The sequence below is a fragment of the Patiria miniata genome, unplaced genomic scaffold, assembly GCF_015706575.1.
Source record: "Patiria miniata isolate m_02_andy unplaced genomic scaffold, ASM1570657v1 HiC_scaffold_4, whole genome shotgun sequence".
NCBI classification, from domain to species: domain Eukaryota; kingdom Metazoa; phylum Echinodermata; class Asteroidea; order Valvatida; family Asterinidae; genus Patiria; species Patiria miniata.
Genome location: NW_024037071.1, coordinates 5,692,084 through 5,716,524, shown reverse-complemented (window position 1 = coordinate 5,716,524; position 24,441 = coordinate 5,692,084). Strand labels below are relative to the sequence as shown.

At 39.5% G+C, this 24,441-nt stretch overlaps 1 protein-coding gene across 5 annotated transcripts; it reads left to right on the top strand.

Moving 5' to 3' along the window:
• Nucleotides 1-93: 93 nt before the first annotated feature.
• Nucleotides 94-24,169, top strand: LOC119739875 (transforming acidic coiled-coil-containing protein 3-like). Of its 5 annotated transcripts, none has more exons than XM_038214990.1 (23): nucleotides 95-223; nucleotides 4,779-4,998; nucleotides 9,404-9,606; nucleotides 10,196-10,374; nucleotides 11,089-11,317; nucleotides 11,785-11,886; nucleotides 12,294-12,395; nucleotides 12,581-12,685; nucleotides 13,288-13,389; nucleotides 13,945-14,216; nucleotides 14,569-14,637; nucleotides 15,392-15,460; nucleotides 18,005-18,072; nucleotides 18,454-18,523; nucleotides 18,740-18,981; nucleotides 19,762-19,842; nucleotides 20,030-20,098; nucleotides 20,663-20,772; nucleotides 21,140-21,183; nucleotides 21,696-21,856; nucleotides 22,081-22,187; nucleotides 22,749-22,869; nucleotides 23,357-24,169. In XM_038214990.1, the coding sequence occupies exons 2-23, from the start codon at nucleotides 4,783-4,785 to the stop codon at nucleotides 23,423-23,425; spliced, it is 2,790 nt and encodes a 929-aa protein (XP_038070918.1). In that variant the 5' UTR covers nucleotides 95-223; nucleotides 4,779-4,782; the 3' UTR covers nucleotides 23,426-24,169. The 5 variants fall into 5 exon arrangements, with proteins under 5 accessions (XP_038070920.1, XP_038070921.1, XP_038070918.1 ...); XM_038214994.1 differs by lacking the exons at nucleotides 95-223; nucleotides 4,779-4,998 and adding exons at nucleotides 7,566-8,575; nucleotides 17,383-17,448; XM_038214992.1 differs by lacking the exon at nucleotides 11,785-11,886 and having other exon boundaries at nucleotides 94-223.
• Nucleotides 24,170-24,441: the final 272 nt, after the last annotated feature.

Below are 24,441 nucleotides of genomic sequence, written 5' to 3'. Positions count from 1 at the left end.
AATAATGCCCATTTAAAAAAGTAAATTTAGTTCCATATCCTCCAATCAGATAGCGTTTTAGTTAGCTCATGCCGGCACGATAAATTTATTTGGGACGCATGCGCAGTCAGTTGGAAAAGTGAATCGGCCGCAAACGGTCATGGATTCAAAAACGTCTCGTAAAAATTTCGGTGGCCCGTTGCACACCCATCAGCATTTGGAGTTGATATCTTTCGAAAATAAGGTGGGTTTCTTTTCAGTTTACTCATCTGTGTAAAAGAATGCGCCATTTTGATCGTGTTACGTTCGATTTGGTTGTTTAATTTTACCGTTCTCGCCTGTTGGCTTCCTGGTTTTTAATGAAAAGCAGCCGACATGATCTGACGTGCACACGTACGTCATGTACAGAGCAGAGTGGCACTTCGTTGCGTTGTGCAGTGTTGTGTATGTGGAAATCGTGTATGATGTACTTATACAGTACACGCGGTGTGACGTTTTGGTCAGTTGCGTTTTATCAGATAGGCCTACCTTCATGGTTTAGTAGGCCTCTTCTAACAGTAACATTCATTCTTTTCCCCAAGGAATTCATCATTAATGTTGACTCGGCTCGGTACCTGCCGGTTCGTCATTTTCATCATGTTCATCATGTTGTGACAATCTGCATGTTTAGGGCCTAAATAATAATAACTAAACTGACTGATCATGCTGATTGACATTTAATGACAATGACTGATTTTTGAATGGTGTATTTAATTGTATGTCTTTCTTTTTGCAGTTTTTCATGTTTTCGGACTCATGGATGGACTCAGCCCCACTTGTCATGCTTGTGTGGCCTCTGTATTGCTGCGCTGTATGTCATTAGGCATGTTACTGTTAGGCCACACGTCAGGTTTTCCAACCTACTGAGGAGTTTAGTCCATACTCTGGCGCACCCTTTTTTTGCACTTTGGAAAGAATCAAATGTTGCAACCTGACGCTACTTCGGCGGTTGTGTACAAAGTCTATGGAGAGTCAAGAAAAATTTTCAAGTATTTCCTAACAAAATTGGAAATATTTCTCAGTCCCAGATTCATGTTTTATCGTCATTTTTGCAATGACTGACCTTCATTGAGATGATATATGAAGAAAAAAGCAGCGTCAGGTTGCAACATTCTTTCCGGCACTTTTTTTTTACATACCACTGTATTATGGTTGTATTCTTTAATTTCTCATCTTTTACCCTCCGGGTAGATTAGGTAATCTTTCTTCAATTTTTTTGCAAGAAATTTATAATAGACATCTTTCTGGAGTCCATATCCATATGCGCCAGTTTCGGACTAAACTCCTCAGTAGGTTGGAAAACCAGACGAGTGGCCTAACGTACAGTGCAGCAATACCGAGGCCACACAAGTGGGGGTAGGATAGACTAGGCCCTAACGCTATGTCATTGTCTTCATTTACTTTTTTGTAGTGTTAATTATTGTCCTAGGCTTACATTTATGTAGCTTGAGTAACTCCAGCTAAGTAACATGCTCATCAGGAATTCACATGTAACTTCCTGATGAGCATTGTTAGCTGGAATTACTCAAGCTAGTCTAGGCTAGCCTAGGCTCAGAATGTGTAGGCCATAACAAAATAAGATGATTTAGAAGATTAAAAAACATTAAGACTAAAGTAAAGATACATGAAAGGGGCTGCGGAAAGATTTCCATAGCCGGAGATCACTTGACACCCTGTGCACAGCAGGAATAAATGACATAGATTTGGAGAAAGTGTGAGTTTTGAGAATTATAGTCATATCAAATCTGCACCCCGATTTTTAATGCAATTTTGCAAAATAATCACACTTGAGTTTCGAATAGCTTTTTTTATAATGTGGTACTTCCTCCATATTGTGAGCCATGCACACAGCAGTCACAGGCCCCCCTCATGCTTATTGTGGGAAAAAGTTGATTTAAAAAAAATCAAAATTGGGACTTTTTCAATTGATATTCACCATGGAAGATACTTACATGTAGGCCTACCTGGTTAACAAGTTAAAATCAAAAGGTTAAGTGTACCATGACCTCTGTAACCCAAACAAATTACTGCAATCTTTTTTGGACAAATTCACTCTCACTGCAAATTTTGGAAAGACCTTTGCATCCTGACACCACTTTTTTAACCCTAACGTACCTAAATCAATCAAAATCCACACCCCTGTTTTGGAGGATTTCGGCGGAATCAGGATACATTTTATCTCCACTCCTCCATATTGAAACAAGTTGGGACATTTTGATGGATTCAGGACAGTGAGCCTAGCGGTACTGCAGGATTTTGATGGATTCAGGATACCTCCATATTGAGCAGTTGAGGGACTTTGATGGATTCAGGATCTCAACAGATTTACTCGAGGCTAACTGGTGGATTCTGGTGGACTCACTGGTCATCAACATTTTTTTGCATGGCAAAATTGATGGATTTGCCAGTAAACGGGCCTGAAATTGCTTATGTGGCCAAATCGCGATTTGCATGCCCTCTATTTTTTAGCAATTTGTGGGCGCCATGACCTTAAGGTTTGGTACAAAAAACAGTAGCCGTGCACAGCACTGCAAGCTCATAATTCTGTGAAATTCAGATGAAATTAAGTCCTGAAATGGCTCTAATTTTGAAGTGGAGCGCAGGCATCATTTTTCAAGATGGCGAAATTTAATTTGATTTGTGTTTTAAACACGTTGGAGAGTTGTGAGTATTTTTCCTGACTTTTGGAAGTGGGCGTATTAATCACTGGGGTCTGCGGCAGTTTATTTATTGGTCTGCAACTGTATACAGTGTAGTAGTGCAGCCTCACGTGATTGGTTTTTGAGCATCCTATTTTAGTACATCATTAACATTAGCAGTAACATAATCTGGGGATTCAACATGTACATAAACATGATGTGGTAATTGAGTACAAACGTAAATTAGACTGTTTGGTAAATGATTCATAATTTCAAAACAGTGACATAGTGCACATTGGCAGATCTATACAAGTACGTGTACATATGTACATGTACAATGTACATTAAGTGTACATATGTACTTGTATCAGTTTTATACATATGTACTTGTATCTGGTCTCAGTTTTATTACAAATTCTGTCACAGGAAGCTATTCAAACTCCATTTACGTTGATCACAGCAGTCCCATTCATTGCTAGTGATTCATCATCCACAGTTCATGGTTTGTTTAGCTGAATCCACACAGCGCTGTGTTTAGTTGACATGTTTCATTAGTCCCATTATATCCAGTCTTCTTTAGCACCATCTATCCATGTTATGTTTATTTTGTATTTTAACTGACAAAGTAAGTCACCCGTAAACTGTACATTGTAATAAACACATGTACATGTATCTAGTGCACTAGACATGTGTACGTGTATTTGTAATGAAGTTGTCCTTGACCTTGGTTCCTGTCATGCTCGATCCATGCAACAGAATATAGGCCTATGTGAATATATGAACATGTGAATGTACATGTACATGTGCGTAAATGTTTTGCTGCGAAGTAAAACCAAATACACTATGAATGGTTTATTCGACAGTGTACATGTATGTATGTAGAATAGCATTATCTTCCATGTTATGAAAATGATGACGTACACTACAATACAAATTATAGTATAAATGTTTGTAGCACTAATAAATGTTGATAGTTTCAACTGACAAATAAACATGAAGGCCAAATAAAAAAATGTACCGGTTTCTCATTCCCGCCTGCTTCCTTTTTCTCTGCCTCATCAAGTTTTTTTATTTCCGTTTTTTTTTTTTTTTTCAATACAAAAAACATGTATTTTGTTTTGTGATATTTGTCTCCAATATGAATGAGTTGCAATTTTGAGGTTTAAAAGCTGGTATTAGAAAAGTGATGGCAATTTTGTGAAAAGTAGCATTCGCCATCTTGGAAAGAAATCCACGAAAGTGATGGATGTTTTGAAAAAAGACCGTCTGCCATCTTGGATCTGTCATTGAAAAACAAAAAAGTGCTCTCATCCTCCTTTTTTACAAAAGTTTGGATGAGAAACTAGGAAAAATTTATTTTGCCTTATCATGTACATGTACAATGTACATATTTTTTACATCGTGTATACTAACATGTACATGTACATGACTATATGTATGTACTTGCCATAATGGTATACATATTTTACCAAGTCAAATGTCTTTTGCATGAGTATTCCAATGATTATTCCCGTTGGCATGGTATTCTATTTTATTTCACCCTTTGGATGAGTCATCAGTTATTTCATCAGTATGTCTGCGGTCATAAGCCTGTTAGTTGTGTGGACCGTTCCTTGACTTGAAGACCTTCTTAAAGACTGCCTAAGGTCCTGAGGAGATGTAGTGAGGACTTCTCTGCATGTTTATCATTATCTTCAATTCACTGGTTTTGTGTTATAGCATTGAGGCTAATGAGTGTGAAATTATCATTGTAGAAAAATTAAGCTGCCTCGAGGGTACGTGGTATTACACTTCAATTTATGTCTGGACCAGATATTCATTTCCAGACATTCATTTACTGTCATATAAATCCCTCGTTTTAAAGTAATGTGGTAATTTACCTATGAACTGTGAAATGTCTGTTACGCTTTATTGGGTACGTTTTATTTCCCTAGGCTCGCATCACAAAATTTAGATTTTTTTGCTTTTTCGCAGATTGCCATGCAAAATGTGTTTTTGCTACACAAAATGAAAACAAATTGATGTTAGCTGTACAGTGTTTTTTTTTTATTACAGAAAATTGTTCAGTGTTACAGAAATTTGTCCTGACTGTGTTTGATTGGTTAATTTCTATTCTTACAGGTCAATGATGAATGTCAACCCCTTCTCGCCACTTTGTAACGGCTCTAGCTCTGCCCACGTTTTAAACCAAGACAACGCAGGGGGTCTCTTACAGCCAATCACGTTGCCCCAGCCACTTCAACCTCAACCCCAGAGGCCTGCCTTGGCTCCCCTGTCTATACTCAAGACGACCAACAGAGATAATATCCTTATTTCACCTCCAGCTAACAGATATCTCAAGGTGAGTCTGCTAAGTCAGGACAATTCACTTGTTTTATTTTGACTTAAATTGCTTGGAATTTATTTTGAAATAATTAGGGCTACTGATTATCCACTTCAGAGGAAAACAGAATGAAATTAAAGGAATGCACTTTTTGAAGTGAATTCAGTTTTCTGAAAAACCCTATTAAAAAAAAAATTGGAAATTTAATAGTACACTGTACAATGTGTATTACACATTTTCCTCTTCAAAATTTTGGCAGTTTTTTTTTTCATTTACATTTTTTCCTATTAATTTTAATTTGCACATATATCAGTATTCTACCGGTTTTCCCAACCGTAAATCAATTTTCATTTCTATCTTTGGTCATAAAGTAAAAAAAAAACACAAGATGTCACATTGGTACATTTACATGACATCCGGGCTATCATTTATAATGTTTCTATTTATACACATCATCAATGTGTAATATGCACAAATTACCAATCACATGTACATGTACCGGTGTTTACAATGTTGATGTTGTGAGTTGTCAAAGTGTGTCATGGCCTAATGCAATTAGACTGAGCTACCATTCCCCAGCCTGACATACCAAGCATAGCATACGGGCCGTCAGTACTACTTCACATGTGCAGTGCGTAGCGATGCCAATAATGTACAGTACTGGAGAGCCATCCCGTCTGTCAGTCATGATAGTTGACCTCCAGATGGTGGATTCTGTCTCATGATGGAGGCCATTGTACATGTATGATTCATTTGGTCATGTAAGTTCAGTAGTTTGTCTGTGTATCAATTGTGTGTGTTCATGAAATTGTAATATTTTTATTCCTCCATGATTGCACTATAAATTTGGTGGAATTTGAAAATGGCATTTACATTAGTGCACATAGACAACATTCACTGTGTTTTCTGGTATGTATAGATATAGACATTGTACAGGTACGTGTTTGTGTGCATTGTCATTGAATTGTAATTATGTATAGCCCACATACGGGGACATACATGTACCATTATCAATCATTCATTATTGAAATCGTCAGTCACTGTTCCTGCCTATTATATGGTATGTACATGTACCCCCTCTAGTGCTTGAATCAACACAATGTCGTCGTGAAATACAGGAGTTAATGGGTACAATAACGCTGTACATGTAGACCAGACAAAGTTAAGTTTTCAGTGAAACATCATTTTTGAGGGAAAAAAGCCAATATTAGGCCCCCCCCCCCCCCAAAAAAAAGTCGGTCTCTGGTCAGCGTCAATCTTTTTTTTTTCCAAAATGTTTCACGGTAGCTCCAACAGCGCCCTCTATTGCCGCACCCCCTCAATTGTTTTTACCAAAGAGCACCAAGGAATGGGAAATTGCACCAAGGCAAATGATCGAGAGCACTAAGGCAAATTATGGAGGACACCAATGTACATGAGGACACCAAATAGCAAAATAGTACCCCACCTTGTCTGTACAATCCAAGCTTGAAGAAAGAAAAAAAAAAGCAAAAAAAAAAAAAAGCCGCGTCCCCGCGTCAATTCCGGAACTTTGGTCTGACCAGAGACCGAATATTTTTTTGGGGGGGGGGGGGGCCTTACATGTATCCAATTGATTCTGATACAGTAATTTGTTTAAATGTAAATTATTTTGCTACCTTCTTAGCTTGCCTTTCAGTTTGAATGACATGTGTTGCCAAGCATTTACTGGATAACTGACAAAGAATTTTGCGAAGAAATGTTGACGGTATCCTTGTTAAGTTGGGGGGGGGGGGGGCTCATCCATAATGCTCGTCTGTTGATGTACAATTGCAGGATATCCCTTTGATTAGTCAATTGGTATACATGTAGCTGTGAGGAATGAATGCCTTATCCCTTCATCATTTCAACCCCCAGTGGGATACACCTGTTTCTGGTCATAATACAAGTTTCTAGCTTGTCAATGCGGGCATAGTGATAGCTTGAATCAGGATATGTGTCATACTACATGTAGACATCGTTATTAAAGGGACACGTTGCAGGGCTGAGTACATGTACGCATGTGCCTGTCGGTTCAAGTTCTTTCTTTGAAATGTTCCTTCAGGCTGAAGTTTTGTGTGACACATGAAACAGTTCCTTTAGTTTTATGCAAAGTTAAACATTAAAAATATTACTGTACATGTATACTGTCCAGTATTTTTGTTTTTGTTTTACTTGCTACACGTATAGTACAAACACAAACATGTACTGGTACAGTTTTATTCTGTACGAGAACACTTAAGAGATTACCTCACCAAGTGTTTGTAAAATTGTAAGGCACATGTACATGTGTCACAGTGTTTGTGTTCGGATCAGGAGCTGGCCTGTTCAATATACCAGTATATCAATTTTGCTACAGCAACTGAACCTGCAATATTTTCAGAGGCAGTTCTTGCCCCTTTTAATTTTGACCTTCACAATGGACTTGCCTTCTTCCTTCCTACTGTCTTATTACTGTGGAGAGTTAGCCCTAATCCTGCAGTAGTTGTGCTGATAAGACAAGTTGCTCTGGTCAGACATACATGTACATGTATAGGACTGTGTGTGCCTACCGTCTGTAACCTTTTCTTTTTGATTTTTTTTTCACACTGATTTTAACCCACCAACCGCAATGGTCATGTCAGTCATGGGTGATGTGAACTCTCATGAGGAGGGACGGCAGTCCACAGAGGAAGACATCCCTCACTCACCGCAGCGCGGACCAAAGGGGCGATATACCGACGTCCAAAGGCTCAACTACACCACTGTTGAGAGTATCAACTTCAACAGGGACCATAAGCATAAGCAGGCCCAACGATCACTCTCACTACCGGCTATCTCAGTTGGGGACCATGGTTTAGGTCAAGCGTCGGCCAATCAGTCTTCAGGAACTAGTGTGGATCAGAGCGGTCAACTTATTAGAGATGTGTCTCAGACCAGACCTCGTTTCATGAGTGTCCAAGAAGCGTTAAAGGAAGACGAGTGGAGCTGTAACATCAACACACCGTCGGTTTGTGGCGAGGCTGATGGTAAACCACATGAGTACACAACCTTTGGTGTTGTAGATGCTTTCCCTGAACAGGTACTTTCCAGAGAGAACCAGTTTGAACCCGCTCTGGCCGGTCCGTATCACCAGATCGAAGCTAACCAGTATGAATTGGCATCGGAAACTCCTTACAGTGCAGCATCACAGTTTAAAGAAGAGGACAGTGTTTTTCCAAATGCTGCCATTGATGAAGATGGAGGTTTTCCCATTGGAGGTTTGAAGGAGCAAGATGTCTTGGAAGTGTTGCAGGCTCTTGGAGCTGACACCGATGAGGATCCGTTTGACAGTCCTCTCTCCTCATTACCCAACGAGTCTGAGATGTTCAAGGCAGAGCAATCATTGACCACAGAAGCCGAGCTACGTGATCTTCACGTCAACGACAACGAGCTGCGATTCTTAGAGAAGGCACTGGATGTTGAGGGCAGTCACATGCAGGAAGTAGCCAATCACTGCGAGGCTTTGCCAGCATCCATGCTGCTACCGTCAGAGCCACGAAGCTGGGAGCCACACGACGTGTTCCGTGACAGAACCATGCTGCCTGGCTCTGGCCAAGATAGTGAGATGCAGCCTGAGGTAGCTTACAAACCTCTGCATGGGTTTGGCAAACTTGGCGTGACTACCATAAGGATTGCCATCACAGTGTACATAGCTTGCTCAAGCCTAACAACAAACACGAGCGTAAAACTACACCATGGATATGTACATGTCACATGTACTGAATGCCTAATACGTACACTTGTCAGTCTTAGTTTTAAGATTTTGATTAACAGTGCCTGTACAGTGCATGATGTGTTGAATGCATGGAGAATTTTGTTATTGTTGAAATATTCGGACAAATTCCTGAGTTCACATGAATTGAAGATGCTTTTTATTGTTTTAATTTTCTAAAGATTAAAACTATAGGGTCATTCCGTGTCAAATCACCCATCCTGTCGGCTGATGATTATTCACATAATGTCAGCACATTTATTACATGTAGTTCATGCTAACATTCCAATACATCTTTCTGTAGTAAAAGATTACTCAAGAACTACATAATGTGTAAAGTTTGATTAATTAATTTATTTTAATTAGAGTGCTTGTGTATGCATTTATTTAAGTCTACATTGACATTTCATTTTTTTTGTGATGTATTTATGAAAATAATGTAAAGACATAGTTAATTGCAGTTGACTAATACAAGCATGCCTCTCAGTAAAATTGTTTAATAGAAACTTTGGTGAGAGATGCAAGTAATTTTTGAAAACCAATTTTGACACATGAAATGAAAATGTAGTGCTGTTTGTTATAGCCAAATGTTCATTTTGCAGAATGTGTTATTGCGGTTTCCTATTGTCCATAATATGTGCTTCTTGAGGTGAATGAATTGTTAACTTTTGAGTCGTAATTTTATTTGGTCAGGTGACCTTCGAGACCCCGGCTCGTGCCCCGGTCACCCCATCGCACCCAGCAGCCAATCAGGAAGCTTGGGATATCCTACGACAGCTGGACGAGGAAGAACGTTGGACTGACCGTGTGCAGGTCGTCACTCGTCAGGACCACGAGGAGTACACACAGTTTGCTCGTGAATTCCTGGAGGAAATCATTGAGAATTTGCCATTCAGGTACTGTATTTAAAAGAGTGGAGGTTGACCTCAAGTCTCTTGGCATTTTGGGAGAAATCTTCATGAATTCTCAAAAAATTCAGCCTTCTGCGTTGTTTTTGCATTCGGCACATTTTCTTTGCTTTAAACTTACAGGGGCGTTAGCCCTTACTCTGCATTAGACAATACAGAGCATTAGTTAATAAAGTCTGTGGGACCTTGCTGCATTGAGCCATCAACACCAGTACTTACAACGTAAACAGCAAATTCTGAAACAATGAGACCTACATGTAGTCTCATTGAACAATTCCACTGATGTTTGTACTGCAGTTGGTGATCACAGACTCAGAGGCAGTTTGGCCTTCAGATTTTTGACCTGAAGGGTATTGCTACACTGAGCAGGCTTGTTAATTTGTCAAGTGCATGCTGCTGCATTTAGCGGGGTTTCTGGCAAAAGTAAGGGGGGGGTAATTATAGTCCCTTGAGAAATAATAGTGATTGACTTGTATAAACTGTCCAAAAATCTCTGGGAAGATTTCGAAGGAAACTTGGAGGTTTAGGGTTTAATGAGTTTGCCAGTTTTTATTTGGGTATTTGTTATTTTTTGTAGAGAGTCACCAGTGTCCCCAGCAGTGCTTGGAGAAGTCACCTCGTCCTCTGAAGAATCTGCTCCAGCTGGAGGAGATAAAGCAGTAGACTCTGGAAGTTTCTTGGAAATACAGAGGGAGGAAGAACAGAAAGAGAACCTGCCTCCACCTGCTCCAGAGCAGACCTCCAAAATGGAGGAAGGTAAAGACATTACGTTGATTGATTGCATTCAAGGCCTCATCTGAGGTACTTCACTACAGCAAGGAGTAGCATACATTTCTATGTGAAGTAGCCTTAGTCATTGTTATTGTTGCATGTGTATTTGCTAACACGGATCCAGAGATGAAACTTTTTTATTTTAACTTTTTCAAATTTATTCCCAAACTTCCGACATCTGTATTGCGAGCGCAATTTTAATCTGTTCTACCAGTTGTCAGTGCACAGATAGTATGGTAGACGCATATAAGTAAGCCCAGATTGGAGTCGTTTATGGCTGGCAAAAAGTTAAGATTTAAACATAATTTACCTATGACATGATTTGTTCAAGGCTGTTGCACGTAGAGTTCGACTTCCACGACTGAAACTAAAATCCACATATTGCCCGATTTTCGGAGGTTTTAGATATAGTTGTTCAAAGTGCAATGCTTTAAAAATTCACAATGATGATCTTGATGATGGTGAAGAGAGCATAAAATATTAATTTCATTGGCGGTTGTTGAAAGAAAAAGACGATATGCTGATCTTTTTCCCACGTACGTTAGTGGAGTTGTTTGGTTGAATAGTGCCCTTGGACTTTTTCCAATTTTTTTTTGGATCTAGAATAAAAGATGAGGTTGTGTCCAGAAATCGAAAATGATGTTTATAATAGCGCCATCATTTTTTTAAAATTTCTCTTTTTGTTTTTTAATCTGCCAGCTATCCCTAAGACAGGGAAAAGCATCTACGAGATGAGCGAAGAAGACGTGAAGAATATGAATCCTTTCAAGACAGGGTCCGGTCTGCAGAACTCGCCCCCGCTGCCGGCTAGCAAGAAGTCACCCGCACCAGAGTTTAATTACGATGGCATCAAGGACCCGTTTGGGTCGTCCAGTAAAATGCAAAACTCACCCAAAAGGTCGCCGCAGAACGCCGTCCACAACACAAGGTATTTTACCAATAAATGCTGGATTCAGCTTTTTGTGTGATTTCTGGATTTTTGAGAAGTCTCTTTGAAATCTATAAAGGCCAGTTTTATATACTATAAAGGTTTATATACAACAAAAGTCAGGTATTTTTAAGGGGTACCTTTAGGTAAATACTCGGCCTCCCTCAAACCATCCTCCGATTATTTAGTGGATTTAAAAAAAAATTCTCCCCAATTTCACCCCTGCGCCGTGTCTAAGTGCTCTAGTGATCTAATAAAACTCTTTGACTTTACCTCAATAAACTATTGAGATGAGCAAACTGTTGAAGACAATAAAGACATCGTAACGGATCTTGACGGAATGGCTTGGCAGCAGTGCAATGCAATATCGTTTTTCTTTTGCTTTGATTTTATTTTCTCTTCGCTTTGTTTTCCCATGCACCTGTTTTCTGTTATATATTTTTCCCCCGCTTTGCCCTGCTTTCCAGTGATGAGATAAACTTTGACGACGTTCAGGATCCTTTTGCACCTAAGAATCAAATGCACAACTCTCCTCTTGCGTCGCCCAAGCATACGACCAATGATAAGAGGTTTGTCTGTGGTTCAGATTGCTCTCTCTTCATTTGATTCATCTGACTCCCTGGTTTGTGGTTTTTGTTGGGGGGGGGGGGGGTTCTTGGAACTGTCTGGAATACTCTTAATTAGTCATTGTGCTTGGACACAATGGCACAGTTTAAAAAAAAAATCTCACATGTTTGCCTTTTTTCCTGGCTGTTTTTTTTTTCTTCACAAAACTACACCACAAATTTGCATGTCCTTTTTTATTTTCCTATAGCACTTATCTTACATTTGTTTTGGTGGAAATAATTTCTGTCTTCATTTACTTTTGTTTCTGTATGTATATAATTTCATGCTATTTTTCATTGATGCATGAATTTGTGGGTGATTTCTTTTTGGAGTTTTTTTTGTTGGCATGATTTTGTTTTGTTGATTTCAGTTCTGATTTGCTCTTCGATGATGACATAGACCCCTTCAAGTCCAAGAACCAAGTTCCAAATTCACCTCAAATTTCTCCCCAAAATGCTGCAAACAACAACAGGTTTGTATCCTGATAATGGTAGTCAAATACCACACTCATTTATTGTCTTGGTTTATTAGTTGTTTCACGCACTCTTAGATAAATTTTTGTTGTTTTTATTTGTGATTTATTGATTTTGCTGCTTCGCACATCTGTGCTCTTTTATTTTGCTACTTTTTGTTTGTTACTTTGCTCTGCATTTTCAGCTCGGATATCAATTTCGATGAGATCACAGACCCGTTTGCTACCACAAGACAAATTCCAAATTCCCCTAAGACGTTGCCCAGGAACATGGTGGATGATGTGTCGAAGTAGGTTCAACTCTAACGTCTTTTAGACCAATTAAGGGAAATAGTTTAATACTGGATATGCATGAAATAAATGGGAGACCTGCTGGCGATTTTATAAAACTTTACACAATAGCGTAAGTCCAATGCTGATCACATATCACACATACATATGAGGACAAGTAATGCTTCAACAATGCCAACAAACATCTAATTGACCTACTTTTCCAGAACGCTACATGAGATGCAAGGCCCAAGTTGTTCGCGACTGAATATTTAAGTTAAGTTGACCCAACGTCATAGGTCAGTTTGCCATCAATGCGCGCATGCTGTTTTCAGACACTAAATTTGCCATGGGAAATTTTGAGACTGTGGCCAGACTACCGCATCCAGCCTCCTGTAATAGTGAATGCAGTGTACCAGCAGCCACCCTACACCAAAGTGTGACGTCAGCTGTCATTGCTCTGGTTCACTCTGCTGGTGAGCACTTAAGCTGTGCTCGTGGAACAGAATGCGTGGCGCACTTCAGCACTCTATGGGCGTTTCGCTGATCAAAAGTTGGCCCAGTGCTGCTGTCATTTTGGGCACATGAAAATAACAGCTACACTTTTTATTTTATTCCACAGTTCAGAGGTCAACTACGGTGAAATTCAAGACCCATTTTCCTCCAAGAAAACACTGCCGAATTCCCCTGATGCCTCGCCTAAGAATGCCACCAGGAAAGCAAGGTCAGTGCGGGCACCGTTCCAAGATGACGTAATGTATGTAAACAGTCAATAACACGGTGTGGACCAAGTAAAATTTCTCATCAGGGTTTTAGAAATGCAAAAGAAAATGTAGCCAATTTTTACCAACAATTTGGATTCCTTGTGATGCTGGCCATTTACACCATCAAATTCACTTTGCTTTTTAAAAATTTAACTTGAAACGTGAATTGAGCTTAAAGGCATATAGGATTATTTGCTTTTGCGTGCATTTTGTGTGTTTCCAATAATAAAACCACTCAAAATATGTTCAAAACCTGCGTGTATATTACAATGAAGACAGTGAAAAACCAAGCACAACCGTTTGATCACAAAACACGATTTTGTCAATAGAACTATATATTTCAAACGAAAAGACCTACATTTCTTGATTTCTTCTTAACTACCAGCGACCTAGAGAGAATAATTTCACGGGGTGTTGAGTACCAGTAAGATCTTTAATCCAAGTAACTTTTTTGATAATAACATTCACTAGGTTACTTTTGGGATAAATGCAAATGATTCTATTCCCGTTTGTAGATCAACACCGAAGAGCCGCACCCCGAACAAATCATCTAAGAAGTCTCCGTCGCCAAAATCTAGTCCGTCTAACTCCTCAGTCAGCAAGAGTAACGATTCCCTGACTGCTGAAGGCGACAGCGGTGATGGCCTGACAGCTCAGAAACCCACGCTTGAAGTCACGCCATTACCCAGAGAAGACGACATGGGGGTTTACCCTGAGACGAGCAAGACGGACAAGAACTATGAACAGTTTATGGCATCCGAGGAGTTTGTACTAGCCCCTGAAGAAGGTAGATGCAGTTTGTCTGCTAACGTGTCTGTCGGGGTTGTAGTAAAGAGGGGGAAGGGGTGGTTGTATTTAAGCCAATTGGCTGACGTTCTCAACCTAAAAACCAAGCTCAATTCCAGCACGACTTTTGGAAGGTCAGATCTGAAGCTGAAAAATCTGTGAGAAGTTGTGGTTCTGCAGATTAATGTGGCAGTTCATTTGCTGACTGAGGCTTAAAATGCCGACAGAATAAGATCTCTGATTTATCATAAATATTATAATCAATTAATTATGTCCGTGTTTTTGATACATGTATCAAGTGAACTTTTTCACCTGTAAGTAATAAAATGATTTTTTAAAATTGTTTTTGACAGTTGAGAAATCATCAGGAGTCAATCAGGGTGACCAGCTGGGAGATGAGGACTTCAGACCAGCCGAAGAAGGTAAATCACATGACTACATCACATGACCATGTCAAATAATGATGTCACATTGCCACATCTTGGACCTCTAAACATGTCATAACATTGTAGCGTAGCTCTTTGCATACAGTGACTCAATATACTAGCTCTAAATAGCACCCTCTGTAGTCAGCGAGCTGAGATTTTAAATGGAATGTCAGAGCTTGCTTCAGTTCTGTTTATTAAAGGCAATGGATTCTGCACTCAATGGGATGATAACCACTGCGTCGTTTCACGTGTACACCGTAGCTAGAGCTGCATACATACCGGTAGTGTACTCAGTTTCAACTGATGTGCACTTCTTAGCCTAAAGATCAGTCACATTAATCCGGCAAACATTTTTGAAGATTATATTTATTAGAAACACAACATCGAAAATTAAATAAGGGGAGTTTCAGGCTTAAAAAAGCTCTGCTATTAACACCATCCTTGCTGTAAGTTTGTGCCCTTGGCTGGGAGCTACAAGTTGTAATATGCTCTTGCAATGTAAAAATGTGCAATCTAAACTTGGCCGCCTTGGCGAGATTAATCATGCTTGCTAAATCCTTACAAGTCTTTCAGGTTTAAAAACATCTTTTCGGCTTTATGGGTTATTACCATTTGACGCCATCAAATACCATCATCAAAGTGGGAAAGGAATTTCAGAGAAATGCTTCAAACGAACAAGTCACGTATTATAATTGTTCTGTCGTTCACACCACGCCCCTTTCCACACCCCTAACCCATCGCCCATCAGGCCTTTCTGTACGAGGCCTACAAAGGGATATTAGCTTTGAGGAGATGGAATTCCGCTTAGCGGAGGAAGGTAGGATCAAGCAATCCACAATCCCTTCCTCTTACATCATCATCATCGTCATTTAAGATAGAAAATAAGCCAAAGAAACTTCTGTCTCATCAAGTTGATTGAGAAAAATTCACTTGTGTATTAAATTCAAGGAATAATGGTTAATATTTGGCCATGTTTATTTTGGAGGGGTTTTTTTTTTTTGGGGGGGGGGATTTGGTTTTAGTGTTTTGCCATTTGTACACTAAGGTATATAGGTCTGTAGCAGTAGGAGTTATGGCTTGCTGAACAACTTGCAGTAACACACATATCTATGGGAAGTTGGATTTAGTCGCTTCCCTAAAACGCATAGCCACAGCCAAGTAATCCGGATGCATCGTAATGGCTGTTTGTATATGACCCTCATGTAACTCAACTGTGATATGGACTTGCCGCACATCCTTGTTTCATCAAAGCTTGTGACAACGGCCGTTTTCTTACTCCTATCAAAGCAGAAGTTTCAATGGTTGTTTTTCCAGTCGTTCCTACCAGTCCTCCAATCCTGTGGCTTGTTTGTTAACACTTATTGATTTCCATATTCCCCCATTCGTCACCATAATTTGCATCACAGTGACCTGGCATGCCTTCACTCCCAATAACAAAATAATAACATTCATTTTTATTTCTGTGAAACAAATGATTTGTGGATTGTATGGGTTTAAACAATTTTTACATTTTTAAAGTTGCTTGCAGTGCTGTGTCGTGGCATCTGTTCTTGCATGATGTGATTATATATCTGCCAGAAGGTTGCTTATAGTGTAATGCCACTTTTAGCAGTGTCAGTGATAGTAGATTTGTAGTGATCATTTTGATTATTGACCGTAACTTCTAGTGTGTCATGTTCTTGTTGTTTCTCTTGCTTTCCTGCTAGCTGCTTCCAAATACCCTAATTCCTGGAATGTCACTGACACCGGTCTGCTCATGGGAAAAATTGCAAGAGTAATTTCCCCTTTCAGATTTGGTTCTTTGCTAGGCCAAGGACTTATTAAACTATGGGCTGAAGCATAATAGCGTGATGGTGAAATCTTAGAATTGAGAGGATTCTTTCAAAGAGATTGTTGGGGAAGATTGAAGTTTTCTTGAGTTTTCTGTGGTACTAATACTATAGCCCTATCCCATTTAAAATGGGAATAATACCGGTAGTGTGGTAGAATATTGCTCAACATCTCTCAGTGGTTCTGAAGCACCCGGTTGTAGTGCAGTGCCAAGCGACTGGTTTTTAAACCTACCTAACTGGTGTTGAAATGGCATTTTAAGACCAGCCATGTGACGGGCACTCAACCAATAGGAATGGATAAACTGTCTCAGGTATTTATGAATACTTGATACATTTTAAATACTTCATATTTGAAGCATCCATTGTTTATCCATTGGACTCCATGCTCCAATTGTGTATTCACATCTTGGGAAATCATTTGGTTTGTCTTCAGTTTAAGGGTACCTAATTATGCTCTCATCTTAGCAATGGGATGAAAATTGTTATCAATGTACCACGTTCTATGAGCATCATTGGGGTAAATTTGTGCTCTTATGTCGGCCTCGTATGGGCTCAGTGCACAAGTACCCCCTCAATATTTAAAGAAAGGGAAGAGTTGGGGGAGACCACAAGGAGAGACCTTCGAACACATTGCAGATGACACCTAATGCTCTCACGAAGACACTTTGGCTTTGTTCACATTCAGAATAAATTAGTCGTAAAAAGTGCCCTCTTGTTTGCAAACAGTGTTATACATTCTTAGCATGGAGTCAGGTCCAATCAGCGTGTTCCATTCAATACTATTGTCTGTGTGTGCTAGTTGGTAGTGTCCCCCGTATGATTTTGGCCCAGCTTCCATATTTCTCGTACAGCTTTGCTTCAGTTTGCTTTGCTCTTTCTTCCTTTGCGTCTCCTCTTCGTTTCTAAGCTGTCGCTCGTGGTCACAGCCAGCTCCTTGCATTCACCAGACTTCATGGCCTTTCCTTCTCAGAAGGTAGGGGGCTACCTCCCCCCTCCCCTCTGAATTGCTGCCCCGCCCCCATTTAGGACCTTTCCTCTTTCCATGTCAAGCCAAGAAGCCCTGGATCCATTTTGCTTTCACAAACCCCCGTATTGCACTATTCACTCTTATTTATCTGTTTTCTTTTGCTGCAAAATTGGAAAATTCTATTTTTCATCAGTGAATGTTTGAATACATGATGTATTACAGTCTTGAAATTTCCGATGTTTAAAAAAAAAAATCCCATTGATTTTCACTTCAAGTTTTACAGTATTTCAAGGCTTGCTGTATTTTCATACAGTTTCGCAATTAAGATATTTAACGCTGTTTCATTTGCAGGTAGATTTATTACCTAGATTTGAAGATTTCTTCATCTTCAACAATGTCTTCAACAAGCCCTCAATTAGCACTGTATACAGTGCATATGACAATTACATAAGCGAAGGGGAAACTACAACATTAAACAATATGTTCATCCTATCTGCACACTTGCTGGGACCTTTACAAATATTACTGATTGCTATCAATCTGAATCTCTTTCATCTCACAGTGTTTGCCAGTGCAGATCCCGCTGCATTCGACGTCGACTTCCTGGAAAAGGCTGGCGGCTCGAGTACGGTAAGTCTTCACGGGAGAAGAAGACAGATGAAAAAAATTCTTAAGCAAACACAAACAAGATCGTACAATTTTGAGAAAGTTTGTGTATTGGGGCAGTATTTGTTAGTAAATTTGGATCCTTTTATTGATGGCACAGCTTTAACAAATGAGAAAGTGTTTATAACAACTATAAAGAAGATGGTATTATGTGGGGGGGTTTTCTGTTTTTGATACATTTGTGAGCAGATTTTGATCCACAAATTCATGGTACAACTGAAGAAATTTAACTAGGGTCAACAAGAATAAAGAAATCTTGAAATTCAGGAATGTTTGGGTATCTCTGCCAATATTCGGAATCAGTTCTTGGAGATGTTTGAAGTACAATTTGTGTTTATTCTCCAGTTTCAGGAGTCGGCACTCGCAAGGCAGTCACTCTATGTGAAGTTTGACCCGTTAGTCAATGCACCTGCTGGTAAGTGACCTTTGACCTTGATAATCTTGATTTTATAATGTGCTGTGTTATGCAACAGTTTTTACTAATAGAGGGTGAAGTTAATGCCAAATATCAGAATTTTTTTGGGGGGGGGTGAATGTGTCTAAAATCAACGTCTGTTTTGAAGCTTGATACATGATTCCTTTGTTTCTGTAATTGATGATTTGCATATTCTTTTCCACTTTACATCAATAGGTGGTGGTGGTCCTAAGAGTTTACTACCAACTGTCTCAGAACCCATGATACAGGAGGATGACGAGGACCTCCTACAAATGCAAACTCCGCCCATTATAGGGAGCACCAGACAAGCATCCAAGATGCGAGAGAAAGCTATGATGCAGGGTGCTGGCAAGGCTAACGCTGAGGGGCGGGGCAATGTAACGGAGGGGGTGGATAGCCTACTTGCATTCAGCCCTCCTAGAAATCAGGAATCTCAGGTAATGAACTATCAAAACAAAAAATTTTGAAATTCTGCAATTGAACATTTTTGAAGTTGCGACTGGTCTCAAATCCATCGGACTTTGTCAGGTAACTTGTGATGGGCTGGTCATGTGGTAGATGGGCTGGTCATGTGGTAGATGGGCTGGTCATGTGATAGATGGGCTGGTCATGTGATAGATGGGCTGATCATGTGGTAGATGGGCTGGTCATGTGATAGATGGGCTGGTCATGTGATAGATGGGCTGGTCATGTGATAGATGGGCTGGTCATGTGATAGATGGGCTGGTCATGTGGTAGATGGGCTGGTCATGTGATAGATGGGCTGGTCATGTGATAGATGGGCTGGTCATGTGATATATGACTAGGAATATCTACTCAGTGGCTGTCAATAGTTTTTTTTACAGTTGAAAGGTTTGATGACGAGGTTAGGGATAGGTTTTGTGGTGATGCTATGCGACATTAAATCTCCGTGTCGAGATGTACAGTTCCGAGAAGAACTTGTGTGACACCAACATTAGGAAAAATTGCATTCGGAAAATGTTATTATACTTAAGGATAAGCACTAATAGATTTAGTACGACGTTTCAGGCAGAATGCTATGAGCATCATCAGCATGTTCCATGCAGAGTGTTTGATATGAGAAAACAGACGGTAAATCAATGCCTTAACTTTGAATCTGGGTACAAATCCTACAGGGAAAGTGAAAGGCACAGGTGGCTCAAGGTTACTATTTTCAGTAACTGGATGTTCTTACTTTGTTCCCTTTCCGTTACCAGGGTACTGATGACGTGGATGGTGATGAACCCAAGCCATCTCCTTCATTAGGTCTTGAAGCAGAGGATGAAGGAATAGTTCAGGTATGGATAGCTTTTGTCAGCAAATCTCAGAGGTTAAAAGAAGCAAAGTGTGCTTTCCACTCAACCGTTAAGACACTTCCAGAGAGAAACAAGTCTGTGTTTACTCCTGGAAATAGTGTAATTGACAAAAGTGTTGAAAATAATTGTTCATTATTTTGTGTGTTTATGTGGATTATTTTTCTCTCAGCTTTTACGGTACTCACAAGCGGACTTGGATGCTGCAATCAAGGAAGCTATCAAAACCGTACAGAAACAGGCAAGTCACTAGTGTCATCATTTGGGATATTTAAAGAGTTGTTTTTCAAGTTTGTCCCAAGTCAGTTCACAGGGGGGATGATTTGTCTTGGTCACAGGTCATTTGGATAACTTGTGACTGACTTGTGGCGACTTGACCATTGGATATGCACACCTAGAATAGGAATAGTGTAAACAAAATATTTACTACTAAATGCTTTGTAAACTAAACAACAGATGTAAGTCTTGTATTTTCCTGATTTCAGGTGTTTTTTTTTGAAATTGTAAATATCAATTTGCATTCATTTGTGTATACACATTTCCTTTACATCTCAAATGTCAGGCAAAAATGTTGAAGTCTAATTAAATCCCTGAAAAAAATGAAAAATTAGTAAACAAAAATGCTTAATCCATTAATTACAGTTTATTTAAATTCACATCATTGTTGCCTTTGGGTTTTTTTTGGAGGCTTTTGCAGGAGGAGTGTTGTTAAACATGCTTAGGGACTTAGGGTTGGTATTCAAAAAGCTGTGAACTTTGGATTTAAAATTAAGCAACTTCTTTTGTTGTTACTTGGTGATTGCAGAACAACAAGGAAATCAGCCAGTACAAGAAGAAACTTGAAGAAAAAGAGCAAACGATTGCAGCGCATAATGCTAAGCAACAGGAAACTGATAAAACCACTGAAAACCTCAGGTACGTCACGTCACAATTATCTTTAGACAGTTGTTTCATTTTTTTCATTGAAAACCCATTCAGCTTTTCTTCACATAAGGTTATCTTCTCAGTTTCAACTTAAATGCTTATGTTGAAAACACCTTTGTGGTTTTCTACTATTTAAAAATAGCAAGTAAATGATTAATTTGGAATGAAAACGGCCTTCCGCTGTTGTCCACATTTGATAACTCTCAATATTATTTACCATTCAGTTTTTCAATCAGTTGATTGAAAACTTCATTCCTTTCAGGTTGCTTTTGTGTTTAGCTTGTTTTTTTTTTTAGTGTGGTCTTGGGAATCTTGACGGATATAAAAATATTTATTTTGTGTGTGTGTTCCTCCTTAGTGCCCTGGTGACACAATATGAGAAAGCAATGCAACAGATGATGGGTAGGTGACAAATCTATCAACAATTCACTTCAACAATTGTTCGGAGCTTTTATGTCTGATTTTCTTTAGTTTGAGGTAGGGACAATAGCCCTTCCCTAAATAATTTGTTTCAAAGTGTAGTCTACACAAAAATTTAGCAATAGATTTGCAAGACATGCATTAGTTGTCATGGAAATGTTATTACAATACATCAGAGGCCCTGGTGATCTGGACTTCACACTTCAAAATCTGACGGAGTTATAGCTATTTTCAGATCCAAATTTTCAACCTCATAAAGCTTTACAAACTCAGATATAAGTCAATAAAGTTATGAAATTAACCCACGTACACTTCTATAAAAGCAATCACAATGAAAAAATTTGGAGTTTACATTCATCACTTGTTCTTCAGTATTCTTGGCTGTTTTAAATACAATGAGAAGAAAAATAGGCTGTATCTCAAAGTGCGGCCGTGAGACTTCTGACTGGTATTGTGCTGCAGGGTCACGTATGTGGTGATTGTTACCATTGCAGGTGATATCAACAAAGCCAAAGACACTTCTCAAGAATCGGTAGCAAGTATCGTGAAAGAGAAAGAGCAAGCGTTGGAAGATCTGGCCTCGGTGGAGAATGCCTTCAGTGATCTGCATCGACGATACGAGAAACTCAAACAGACGGTGGAGAGCTATAAAAAGGTATAGGCTAGTCCACTATAATGCTGACTGAATGGTGCAGCAAGATTGTAGGCTGAAGCCACTCGGGCACCATCTTGGTGGCCCTACAACATATGCAAATCTATGGGAATAATCTTGATCTGTGCCATCTTGGTTACACTTAGTTGCGGCCATCCTTGGAGGCCTAGATGGCTTCACTTCATCATGCACATGTTTCTGCTCACCGCTTTTTCTTATAATTGCAGAATGAAGAAGTTCTGAAGAAGTGTGTGGCTGATTACCAGGCCAAACTCAAGAAACAAGAGCAGAGATACCAGACATTGAAAACACATGCAGAGGAGAAGATTGAAAAGTAAGTCAAGTTGGAATACATGTTTTTGTCTTTATATCATCATGAATGGTATAGTTGGCGCGGTGCGTAGAACGCTCACCTATCACCACTGTGGCCCGGGTTCGATTCCCAGCCCGACCACATTGTAGCTGCGTCCATCGCAAGTCGGCTTCTGCTGCCTGTAAGGAAGATGAGCCTTACTCACAGGGAGTAATAGGCTGGGCGGTTTGGGGCGGTTCAGTGACTAATGGTTTAAATACGTCATGATGTGATTGGGTAACGTTTTTTTGACTGTTAAGTGATTGTTTCTTGAGTGATTTGTTGAGGTGTATCATACGCAGAATGTATCTCTCTTGGCTGTCATGACTGAAATGAACTGATTTTCAACAGCATAATACATGGATTGCCACGGAAAGATTAATTGAAAAAAAAATAATTAATGCAAAGGAGAAGACGTCATTGATCGGGTGCTCAGAAAAGTCAACTTTTTACAAACTCATCACAAAATATGGTGAATGGGTTGGAAAATATTGGATGTCCCACTGAAATTTTACCCTTCACTTTTTCCGTTTCCGTTTGCAGGGCCAACAGTCAGATTGAGTTGGTCAAGAAGAGTTATGAAGGTGAGCTGGGTGCACTACAAGCCGCTGTCAAGAGGGAGACCATGAAGGTGGATAGCATGGAGCAGACTATCGAACAGAAGGTAAGGAGTTTGACAAAAAAACTCTAACCCTTCCAAGTCCTCCGAAATCTTCCGGGAGCTGTTAGGGGATTCTGCAGGATTTTGCAGGATTGAGGGAAGACAGAGAAACTATTTCTTAACATGAGGTTTGATGCCTTGCGAGTGTTGTAGTAGAATGAATGAGGATTTTGGAGGCCACAGAAAGGTTGCTAGAAAAGTTCTTAAGAGTTATTGTTGATATTATTTCCTTGGCATGCAGTTCAAAATGAAGCTGATTAATCAGACAAGTAAAGAGGGGAATGTAACACAGTCTTCATTTAATTCCTTAGCAATAATGTCAAAATTTCACATAAATGATTATTCGCTCAGTTTTTTTATGCACAAGTTTCTTGCAAACCCTGAAACAAAATTGTCACTTGATTTTTACATGGAGCATTTACGTTGACTTGTTTTATACCGAATATTGGTTATCTAACATAAACATCTTGTTTTTTCCTCTTTTTAACAGACGAAAGAGAACGCGGAGCTGACCAATATCTGTGATGAACTCATTGCCAAGATTGCTGATAATAAATAAAAGCCGTCGAAATTGACCATCAGATATAAACATTAACAGCTAGTGGGGCAGCGACGTGCACAGTTGACGTACAGTGACGTATCAGACTTGGAGCAAGTGTTGCTGGCAACTTTCTCCACTCACCTCTTGATGCAGGGGACAATGTACTGGCAAAATCTCATCACATTGATTAAGATTCCTCCACCAACCTTTTTCTAATTATGAGAATTGTCTACATCATTGTTAATTTCTACATCTCTCCTCATTTCATGCGGAACCTTTACTTTAAAATTTCACCAGGAAGGGTTTTGGACGGCACTAAAGTTTGTCAATGCCTGTCCAAACCTTATATCACCATAGATTGAAAGTATAGTCATACGGATGTTATCCAGCCATTTAACATATTTTCCTGCACAAATGTTGATAAGTCACATTTTTAATACATGTACCTTAACCCATTAGTACTTGTACTACATTGTATTACATTGTGTTTATTCACTGAAGAATCAATGAAACCATAGAGTGCTAGGAGGTTTCAGGCACTATGGGCGCTACAGTGACAAAAGGGTTGAGCACATTAAGATCCCTGAAGAAGTTCAGGATTTCTACATGTGACAGCTGAAAATTGATGACAGTCCTACTTTATCTTGTTCCAGTTCTCATTTGATTCACCCTTTTGAGTACCGTTGTCACATGAAAATCCGACTCCTATGAAAATCGGACCCCTTTTTCCCTTTTATTGGTTAATCCCTCGCACGTGACAGGTCACTCTCCCCAAACGATCCTAAAAATAGCATAGTATCGTACTCATGCGTGCGCACTACTACCAATGAGTCCACATTTCATGGAGTCGGATATTCACGCTACACCGTACTCAAAGTTAATTCTCAAAAACTTTAATGAAGAGTATTAAGACAAGTCACCCTTTGAACGGTGGGTGTCATTATTTATGTATCCCTATCTGTGTCACTGTAACTTTCTTTCAAATCTGTACTGATGCTTATTGTTGAAGGCAATCTTGTCATTTAGCACTTGTC

What these genes read in the sequence shown, in the direction of transcription:
- LOC119739875 (XM_038214994.1), top strand. Translation starts at nt 7,589, where the DNA reads ATGGTCATGTCAGTCATGGGTGATGTGAACTCTCATGAGGAGGGACGG. An exon ending in ATAGTGAGATGCAGCCTGAG is followed by an intron (nt 8,576 to 9,403) that starts GTAGCTTACAAA and finishes TTATTTGGTCAG; the next exon opens with GTGACCTTCGAGACCCCGGC. An exon ending in AATGCCACCAGGAAAGCAAG is followed by an intron (nt 13,390 to 13,944) that starts GTCAGTGCGGGC and finishes TCCCGTTTGTAG; the next exon opens with ATCAACACCGAAGAGCCGCA.